General features: G+C 53.5%; 1 protein-coding gene across 1 annotated transcript; it reads right to left on the bottom strand.

Annotated features, from left to right (window-relative positions):
* Nucleotides 1–4,171: 4,171 nt before the first annotated feature.
* Nucleotides 4,172–5,146, bottom strand: ZNF488 (zinc finger protein 488). Its single transcript, XM_060033693.1, has one exon. It carries the CDS (start codon nucleotides 5,144–5,146, stop codon nucleotides 4,172–4,174), a length of 975 nt encoding a protein of 324 aa, XP_059889676.1.
* Between the last annotated feature and the right edge of the window lie 5,521 nt (nucleotides 5,147–10,667).

A 10,667-nucleotide genomic window follows, 5' to 3' on the forward strand; every position in this document is an offset into this window, starting at 1 on the left:
AATTTAAGGAATGTGATGATTCTTACCCCAGAATTGTCGAGTAAAATTCATACCTGCTGATGTGATGTTCTGTGGCAACATTATCTGCCAGCTCTTAACTGGGATGGAAGGTGGCAGAGAGAGCGTGGGCAAAGTCATGATTAAAAGTGACTGATCTCAAGTCGATACAGGAGAGTAGGAGAGAAAAGGGACGAGACAGGCTTCAACTGCCATGGGGACTTTGGGAACGCGGCCTGGTGACAAGCAGGAACTGCCACATTAATAAACTGTAAGTCGTCACCTCCATAAGTCATCTTGGCGTCTGTCAATTTGAATGGCTACAAAGCAACTTGCATCTACATTGATTTTTACCAAAATGAACTCCATCTTAAAAAGTTGACTTGGGAGATGTTTTCTTGTGCTTCTTCATAAAATTAATTAACTCTAATTTTTTTTCAAAATGTCTCTCTTGCTTATGAACGACGTGCTCACTATCAGTAATCATTCTGTTTGCGGCCATAGCCGAGGTTCCCAGAGAAGTGTGGGTGGGCCAGGGAAGACACACCAGTGTAGACATCTCAGGGGTCCTAGGCTTGACCTCACCACCTCTTGCCCTGCATCGCTTTGCACATCAGCTCATCATGGACCTCAATGCTCACTGCCATAAAGTCAGGGGATGGACTAGAAATGTAGAGTCCCTTTCAATTCTAAATTTCTATTGTTTTAGTATAGTGCACTTATGCCTGTCAAACTGATTCCGAAGAAATTATAGAGCAATCCGACAAGTCAGAGGAGAACAGCTGTGCATCCATTTTAACAGATGTCGAAACCCTTGGGTGAAGCTGGTTTGTCAGGAATGAGGCCAGAACCGGGCATCTCATTCATTCCTCCCACGAAGGTCTGTCGAATGCCTGCTATTTGCCCACATGGCTCTAGCTGCTGGGGATACAGCAGCGAACAAAACAGCAAAGATCCCTTATGGAACTTACCTTCTAGTGATGGGAAATACAAGAAACAAGACAAATCAGTAAAAAGAGTAAGCAAAACGGTGCAAAGTGCTCAAGAGAAGGGCAATAGAAAATGTTGGGGAGGGGAGGAAGGGTGCAAGTTGAAATTGTAGACAGGGAGTCAATGCCTGTCTTAAGTCCCAGTTTTTTCATCGTCCACAATGCCACACAACCTGGCTGGGCTGAGCAGACGCATGGCAAGCTGGGAAGGATCTGAGCACAAGCGGGGCAGTCCTGGGGTCTTATTCTTGTACTGCTTCTCCAGAACCCATGGTCTTAGGAAAGTCAGCTGACCTCTTGGAGTTCAGTTTCTTCCGTAGTAAAATGGGAATTAAGTATCTACCTCCTGTGGGACTTCTCTGGTGGCGCAGTGGTTGGGAGTCTGCCTGCCAATGCAGGGGACACGGGTTCGAGCCCTGGTCTGGGAAGATCCCACCTGCCGTGGAGCAACTAAGCCCGTGTGCCACAACTACTGAGCCTGTGCTCTAGAGCCCACGTGCTGCAACTACTGAGCCCACACACCACAACTACTGAAGCCCGTGCGCATAGAGCCTGTGCTCCACAACAAGAGAAGCCACTGCAGTGAGAAGCCCGCGCACTGCAACAAAGAGTAGGCCCCGCTCGCCGCAACTAGAGAAAGCCCGCGCGCAATGAAGACCCAACACAGCCAAAATTTAAAAATCAATCAATTAATTAATTAATTTTTAAAAAGTATCTACCTCCTGGGCATATCATGTGGATTAAATGACATAACATACATCATTGCATGGTGTGGAGTCTCAGATTCCAAGCCCATGAGGTGCCCTCTCCTGTCCCACATGGGACGGCAGCACTTCTAATTAATCTTCTTCCCCACGTGGGACGGCAGGAGAGGGAGGCTCCCCAAAGCTTCAGCCCCCTTCTGGGCACAGCCTCCCGGTGGGCAAATTGTAGCCCCACGCAGCTCCCAAAGGGGCCCGGCCTGCAGGGCTCCTGACCTCCTTCACGGAGGGTGGGGCCTCCAAGCCTCACTGTAGAAATGGGGGTGCTTCTTTGTTGCCTCTGTGGAGCACTGCTGCTTCCTTCCAGATGCAGAGGAAACGGCTCAGAGGGTCCATCTCCTCTCCTCCAGCCCACTTTTCCTGCTGCAGCCAGAGGCCCCCTGGAAGGGTTTCTTGGAGCCGGCCCTCCAGGGCCCTGGTCTGAACTCCTTTCCTTCGATGCCTTCCTACGTCTCCATCTCAGAGGCCCACCTCCCCACTAAGTCTGCCCCACCTGGGCCTTGGAGCAGCCTCGGACACTACAGCTCAGGACCACCTTCTCCCCAGCACTGCCCTCCCTGTCTGAATCACCAGCTCCTGCTGGACTCTGAGGCTCAGCTCACATCCCCACCCCTCAGGAGGCCTCCAGGGGTACCCTCCTCCCCTACCCACAGGTCTGACTTGGGCATGCCCCCCGACGTGCCCAGCACCCCGGCACAGGCCTCTGTTCTGCATCTGTCGCACTGCACCCTAATCATCTCACACCCTGAACAAGGACTATGTTCGACTCACACAGTGGGTCGAACTCACTGTGCCCCCAGCAGGGCCTGGCACACAATCTGGCACAGCACAGGTGCCCAGGGAGGCCAAGAAATGAATGAATATACCTCTGGCTGTGGAGAATGGGTGGGAGGTGGGGGGAGTGGGAGAGAGAGGGACAGGTGTGGGCTGGGCCGGGGGGACAGGCAGCTGCCTCGGGCAAGGTGGGAGCCTGCCGTGGAGATGGAGAGGGGATGCGGAGTCTGCGGGTGTTTGGATGGCTGGCTCGCTGCTGGCTGAGACCCCCACCAGCTCCTTCCCACCCACAAGCCTGAGCTCTGTGACCGAGGCCCCAGAGGAGGGGTTGGAAACTGCAGGTCAAGTGAACAAATATTGAAAGTGAGGTGGAAACCACTCAAAAGAACTGCAGTGACTTGAAAGAAATTCCAACAAAGGGCTTTCACACAGACTGGCTTGTGTTACAGCAGAGTGTATATGACCTGAGGTTTGCATTGTTAGGAATAAGGACAAATGTGGATAAACAGCATAGGTACTGAAACTCAACATGCATCAGATAGTAAACGGTACCCAGAACTCTCCCAGTCTTCACAATGTCTCAAGCCTTAAGGTTTTGTGCATGCTCACTTCCTGAGAGTTAAGGGGTGTGTTTGCGTGTATGTGTGCATGTATGCGTTGTTTCGTTTTCCCATTTCCACGTATTCAGAACGTGAAGAACCAGGGACCAGGTGTTGGTTGAATTATTGGTCCCAATTCCGCCGGCCCCTGTAGGATTATACACTCACTCATGACTTCCCCGTTGGCCATATGCACACCTCACCCCTTAACGTTGGGCTTGGCCGTCTACTTGTATTGGCCGAGGGGACATCAGTGGAAGCAAGCCAAGCAGAGGCTTGAGTGTGCTTGGGTATTTGGACTTGTCCTGCTGTGCTCTTGGCGTAACCATGAGAGAAGCATGACCGGGCAGCCCAACAGTCCTGAGAGAGAAAGCAACCTTGGAGCCAAGCCCAGCCCAACCCCAGCCAACCCACAGGCCCATGACTGAGACACAGGGGCTCTGCATTGTTGGCCACTGAAACTTTGTCACTTAACAATAGTTGACTAATCTGGATCATGCTAATAGTACTGTGTACTCTGCGATGACACTGCCGGGCACATGCTGGCCATTTCCCACACGTCTTCCCACACAATCCTGACAACATCCCTCAGACACAGGTGTCACCATCTCCATGTTTGCAAAGAAGTACGCCGGGACTCAGATAGCTAGAGCAATTTGCTCAGGCTCAGGGCCAGTATGTGAAAGGGCCAAGATCCCAGTCCAGGTCTGTCTGCCTCCAAAGCCCGTGCTGGGTGCCAGCCTTGCTTCCACATGGAGCGAGAGTTACGGTGACGGGAGCAGAGCCCTCACTCTTGAAAATGTCAGAAACACTTGATGCCATTCGTCACCATACCCTGCCATTAGCAAAGCGCATCATTTCACGACATTACTTCCTTTAAGCACGTCCCGGGGGCAGGTTGACTTTTTCCAATTATGACTGAGCTGTTCGTCCTCAAACGCCCAAGGAGACGGCCCTGCGGATGACTGTGACCAGTCTTTTCGGAGGAAGGCCCCGTGAGCCATCTCAGCCTCACGACCGCGTGCTGGACGCCCTTGTTCCAAACCACCCGTTAACTGTGAGAAGTCATGTGCCGGGAGAGATGGTGGCGCTCGCGGAAGTACTCGTGGCAAACAGGGCACGTGAGGGCCTCTCCTCTCAGCCTCTTAGAATGCAGGTCGGGCCCCACGTGCTCCTTTTTGTGGTGGGACCGCATGTGGAAGACCAGGTCGGAGGTCAGGCGGAAGGAGAGGTTGCACTTGGCGCACCAGTTCTGGGTGGACAGGCCCAGGGAGGTGAGCGTGGGGGGCAGCAGGGCCCAAGAGGCGGTGGAGGAGCACGACGGAGGTGTGGGCACCTGGGCCGTGGCATGCTTGAGCCACAGCATGGGGTCACCCAGGAAAGTGCCGCAGAGAGGAGCATTTGGTGCCACCCTTTGCAGGCTCCAGAAATCACCCACCAAAAGCTTGGAGTTGGAAAGTCGACCCCAGCAACTGACATCTACTGTGTTGATGAGTCCCAGCAGCTCCCCCAGGGTGTCTACGGGTCCGCCTGCCTGGAAGACGGAGGCTGGCCCCGGTCTCCCTGCTGGACTCCTGGTTGGCTTGCTGAAGGCACTTCTCTGCTCCCCGTGGGCCCCACTGGGCCCCACTGAGAAGCAGGTGATGCTAGCCGGGTCCCTGGGGTTGTCCAGGGTCAGCTGCTGGGGGCCCGGCTGGCCTGCAGGGCCACTGTGCACCCTCTCCTGGGCCTGCCTGCCCCCAAGCCTCTTCTTGAGCCGAGGCACCTCCATGAAGGCGCTCTGCCCCTGTTCCCAGCAAGCCTTCCGGGGCCTCAGCTTTCCCAGCCTGAACTTGCCCGGGGCTGCTGACAGCGCCATCTCGGCACAGGCCTCATCCCGGCCACCGCTGCCCGGGGCAGCCTCAGAGCCCAGGCAGTTTGTTTTCTCCAGCAGCACTGGCTTGCGGCCCCAGCCCTGCTCGGGTTCACTAAGCCGCCATCTGTTTTCAGCTGAAGGGCTCCGCAGAGCTCCCTTCCCGGCAGCCATGGGGACCGCAGGGCCTGGACCAGCTGAGCAAGGTGGATGCTCCAACAGCTGTCAGTCTCTGAGGTTTCTGGGCCCGGGGAGGGGCCGTGAGATTGAAGGGCTCCCCTGGTGCTTGGGTCGGCACACTCGGACCACAGGGCTCTGCAGAGAGAGGAAGCAAAAGGCAGTGAGAAGTGTGCTCTCCACTCAGGGAGGAGCACGCAGGTTGTAGGAACTTATAGAAAGCCTTCTCTCACCTGGGACCTTGGTGTCTCAGGGCAAGTGCTGGTGGGAGCATGAACTCGGGGCAGACAAGTGTCCCTGTGAGTCCAGGCTCGGCCAGTCCTCAGCTGTGTGATATTAGACAAGCAGCCCTTCTAATTAATCTTCTTGGCTAACTTGGCAAGAGACAGTTTTTGTCCTTTGCATCCAAAGAACCCTGACTACTACAGATGCAGCAACTCACCCTGACTCAGAGGACAACGCTTTCACCTCCGGGACTCCATCGGGGGGGGGCGGGGGGGGAAAGACCACAGCGCGCAATGCTCCCACCCAGAGGCCAGGCTCAGTACTGCCCCCCATCTGTCAACCTCCAGGCAGCAGCTGCTATCTTTTAACAGCGGCACAAGGCTTCTACCAGTCAGTCTGACTTGGTTGACAACTCTAATATGTTTGCACCCTGATTTAAAGCAGTTTTTGTTCCTTGCTGCTCAGTATGCTAATTTTTCTCCCAAATCATCAGAAACGTCAAGACACTACAAGCACTTGGAGACAGGAGCTGCTGCAGCACAGGTGACCAGAGGGTAAAAGCTGGACAGTAACATCCAGACATGGCGGGTTGGGTCTGGAGCTGTTCCTGTTCCCTGCTCCCACACCTGGGGGCAGCCATCTCTCCACCAGGCCCTGCCCCTGCACCAAGTGCGGGTCTCCCTCTCCACTCTCCTGAAGTGACCACAACTGTTCTTCACACATTCATCCACTTGCTTCTCCTCTGCTCACCTGTCAACTGTCAAATGCCCTCTTGTGACCACCTGTTGGGCACTAACAGGTGAATCAGCTTCTGCTTTGCCCTTGAGGCGCTCACGGCTGCAGGGGAGACACACAATGGCCATAAGTGAGGGTGGTACCCAGGAGGAAAGGGAGCCATCAGCCCTTCTGGGAAGACATTCATCCCTGCCCTTCCCTGATCTGCTCCACCAGCAAGTTCTTAAGGCTTGCAAGCCCATCTTCAAGCGCCCCCTCAGCTTGTGAGAGGTTTGCTGGACCACACTCAGCTGAGTGTTCCGAGTTGTCATCATTAACAAATATGTCTCCTGAGCCCAGGAGGACCGTGAGGAGGGGACAGCTCCGCTCCTTCCTCACAGGAACATCACTTGAGTTCATCTTAGCTCCTTCCTCTTGCCCTGCCTCCTGCCCCACCTGGAAAAGGAAGCACAGGTGCCTGCCCTCCTTCTCACTATCTTGGTAACAGGAGTCTGTGACACATGTTTTGCATATGTCACCTCCTTCCATCTTCAGCACACATGGAGGGTCATCACCCTCTTTCACAGATGAAGAGGACCCAAGTCCTGCAATACTAAGCATCCTGCCCCATGTCGCCTGCAAGGATGAGGCGCAGCTGGGATTGAAACCCAAGTGTGTGTCGCCAAGCCTGCTTTGGTTGCACTGGCCATGTCGCCCTCCCAGAGCCCCCAGAGGTGAACACCAAGTCAACCATGTGACCCAAACACCAAATGAGGGCATGTTGAGGGTTTAGGTCTCCTTTTCCTGCCTCCTCTCCGACTTCTCCCAAGCTTTTACCCCATCAAAAAGTCAAATTCTTTGTCTAACCTCTGAGCTTTAAACAGCTCCTGAGGAAACACATGCCAGACCTACCTTTCAGCCCATTCCTATGTGAGCCTGGTCTCGAGCTTTGTCAACCTGTAAGGACTTACAAGACTGGCCACCAGGGAGAGCTGAGCCTCTCGTAACACCCTTTCCAAACTGAGTCCTCAAAGGGGATGCCACTGACATCAGAGATCAGTGCCCACCAATGTTCCTTGAAGAGGAAGAGGCAGTCACATCACTCCACCAGCTGACCCTGAGATGTCCTTCCCACCTCTCTCAGCCTCGAATTCCCATCACCTGGGATTGGGCTTAATTATCTCCACAGTCCTTTCCAGATGTACCAGTGTATGACTCCAGCTGGGATGAAGCCACTTCTCCCCCTTTGTCAAAGAATAACTGGTCTGCTTGAAGCCCTAATGCTGAGCTCACAAAGACACACACACACACAGGCACACTCATACCCTCACACACTTTCACAACACATACACACTCACAATCTCATATACACATACACTCACATACATACAGTCACACACACTCAAACACATACACATACTATCACACACTCAAATGCACATACGCCATCACACAAACTCCCCCTTTCTCTCGCTCTCTCACTCTCTGTCTCTCACTGCTCTCCAGATAACAGTTTAGAACCACCTGATGTATCCCACGCCCAGGCAGGAGGCTGCCCTGCTGACCCTGGTCCGGCTGCACCCCTGCAGCCCTCTGCACACAGCCCCGCTGCACTACCCTCACAGCTTAGGCAACCTTGTCCAACCACAGCCATGTAGACCCCATTGACAGAACCGTCCAGAGTGCCCTGAGCCACAGATGGGACAACCTTCTCAGGGGCAAAATTTGGAACATGTGGTCTTACTTCAGGATGGAATGTTTGCTTCATTTATAAAGGATGCTTCATGATATAAATATGCAACTCACCACTTATTGACTATGTAAGCGTCTACATGCCAGAGATGCCAAGAGCTTAACGCACCTTATTTCATGGAGTTTTCACAACAACCACGTGAGGAAATTTGCAGGTCTCAACCCAAATGTGTTCATCTCCAACCTGCAAGTGCTATAGTGCTAAACGCTGTGCTCCTGCAGCTTGTTGCAGATCCGGCCAACCGCCGAATCCGCCCCAAATCGCTTCTGTCAATGCTACCGTCCAAATCTTAATAATGATAACGAGAACAAGGAGGAGGAGGAAGAAAAGGAGGACACCGAGGTACTGGCCTGCCAGGGGACCCCAGCATGCTGCCCGCGCTCCCTGAGGGCCACCACTCTCACATGCACCAGCGCTGCTGGGTAAGGTCACTCAGGCAAACGCAAAGAATGTCCTACCAAACTCCATCTGGGGCCCCATCTAACCTCAGTCCACTCCATCTGCGGCCATCACCAGATGGAAGTCTTTCAGTGGAAGATGATGTGAGTCTGCCGTGGCTTGTTCCTGGGGAGCCCTGCCAGCTCTTTTTTTTTTTTTTTTTTTTTTTTTTGCGGTACGCGGGCCTCTCACTGTCGTGGCCTCTCCCGTTGCGGAGCACAGGCTCCGGACGCGCAGGCTCAGTGGCCATGGCTCACGGGCCCAGCCGCTCCGCGGCACGTGGGATCCTCCCGGACCGGGGCACGAACCCGTGTCCCCTGCATCGGCAGGCGGACTCCCAACCACTGCGCCACCAGGGAAGCGCCGCCCTGCCAGCTCTTAATGCTCATCTCCTCTCGTCGAGAGATTGCAGGCTCTCTCCCAGGGTCAACATCAGACTTTGAGCCTCATCCAGCTCCAGGCTACATGCACCTCTGCCATGGTCCTCAACTCCTCTCAGGTGACCTCTGCAGATGTGTGGGTCACTCCTGGCCCTGGACAGTGAGTTCTGGGTCAGGAGACCACATGCACAGCTGCTCAGGGCTGCCTCTGTCCCCCTTTCCTACATGGACCTACCAACGCCCTTTGCAACTGGAGGCTGGTTCTCTGTCCAGACAATCGCTGGGCAAAGCAGAGCTGCTCCCTCCTCTTTCTCCCTCCACAGACACCAGCGGTTCTGGCAGCGAGTGGATCTATGCAGCCCTTGTTCTTTTGCTCCCATCCAGTATTAAAAGACCTTTGCTGTCCTCCAGTCCCCTCAATAGCCTCAGTTCATTCTGGGCTCTCACCCCCTGACACGATTTACTCATCCTTGTCGCTCTATTGTGTGTGTCCTGAGAAGGGACTCTTCTTGTCTTCCTTGGTTCTTTCAGTCTGAGCTCAGCAAGACAACCCTCTGAGTCACACAGACATCCTTCAGTACCACCCACAGTCTTCCTATTGAAAGAACCTGATTTCAATGCCAGGCTCTGAACCTTTTCCCAGCCCTCAGATGATCTTGGCAACCTTCTGAAACTGAGCTCCCCAAGTCAACAGGGTGTCTGACCATGTCCAATCTTCCCTATCGATGGGGATACTTCCGCCTCGGGGTTCAGTCCTCCTGGGCCACCAACCATGATTCTACTGCCCAAAACATGAAGTTCTCTGAGAAATGATACCTCACCCACCCCATAGCATAAAAGCACTTGTTTCTCTGTTTATTATCTATTCCTAGATAACAGGAATCATTGTTTCATCTGAGAAGCACGGGCCACATTCTACCTTCCTGTTCATGTTCTAACCAGGCCGTCCCAGGAACCTTCCAGCCTCACATCCACATCGAGGTTAAGTGTGTGGGTTCTAGGGTCAGAATGCCTGGATCAAATACAGCTCTGCTCTTACCAATCACATGACCTTGGGCAAGGTGCTGATCTTCTCCCGGCCTCTGTTTTCTCATCATGGATCACCTTGGTGCCCACCTCATCAGGTGTTTGTGAAGATTAAATGGATTAACATGTCTAGAGTGCTAAAGAGCCTGGCTCAATAAATGACAGGTAGCATCAATTTATTATCGCACTAGTTCTGAAGGTTAGAGACAGCCTCAGGGTTGCCTACCCTCCATTCATGCCCCTCCAGGGACCAGTGCACAAGAGTGTTTAACAAGTGACCAAATGGCCTGGGCAGTTTTCTCCTTCCCCCTCCCTTTACAGAAGAACTCTTTGCAAACAACTGAACGACAGTATGTTACTGAGATGTCTGCAGATACTTACCACCCCAAGTCAGCTGGTCAGCCTCCAGCTGTCCCAAGCTGCAGCTCAGAAATTAGGTCTTATTTAGTGACACCATCTACACCAACAGTGCCTTCCTGCACTGCCTTCCTCTTCAGCTAAAACAAGTGAGAACAGAAAAAAATCTCCTGTGCCCCAATTCTTTGGTTTCCCTAGACTCTGGAGATGCTTCTCACACCTTTTTGGAAGATTTCTAAGGATAATTAATCATCCATCTACCTCTTCTACATGTGGACTGTGAGGTGCTGTGTTTTCCTGAAAAGGAAAACACACATGTTTTCTAGACATCCTCCTAGCCCTAGAACCCTGAGAAAACGAAAAATTGCAGCGTTGTCCAGGCCTTCCTGGAGGCTGGCTGCTGGTGCCACGAGGTGGGAAAGAGGACTTCCCAGGCAGCCCTCGAAGGCTCCATGTTCATCTATGCCCACATCCCCCTAGCAGCAATGCCTGCTATGTCCAAGCAAAACCAAATGCAGGATTCTCAGGATGTAACCAGCTCCCAGGCCCACTGTGGGGTCAGCTGTGGCCCTAACACCACTTGGCCACATGGACCAATTCCTGTGGCAGCCTTCAGAGGAAAAGG

This window comes from Delphinus delphis, chromosome 16 (assembly GCF_949987515.2).
Source record: "Delphinus delphis chromosome 16, mDelDel1.2, whole genome shotgun sequence".
NCBI lineage: Eukaryota > Metazoa > Chordata > Mammalia > Artiodactyla > Delphinidae > Delphinus > Delphinus delphis.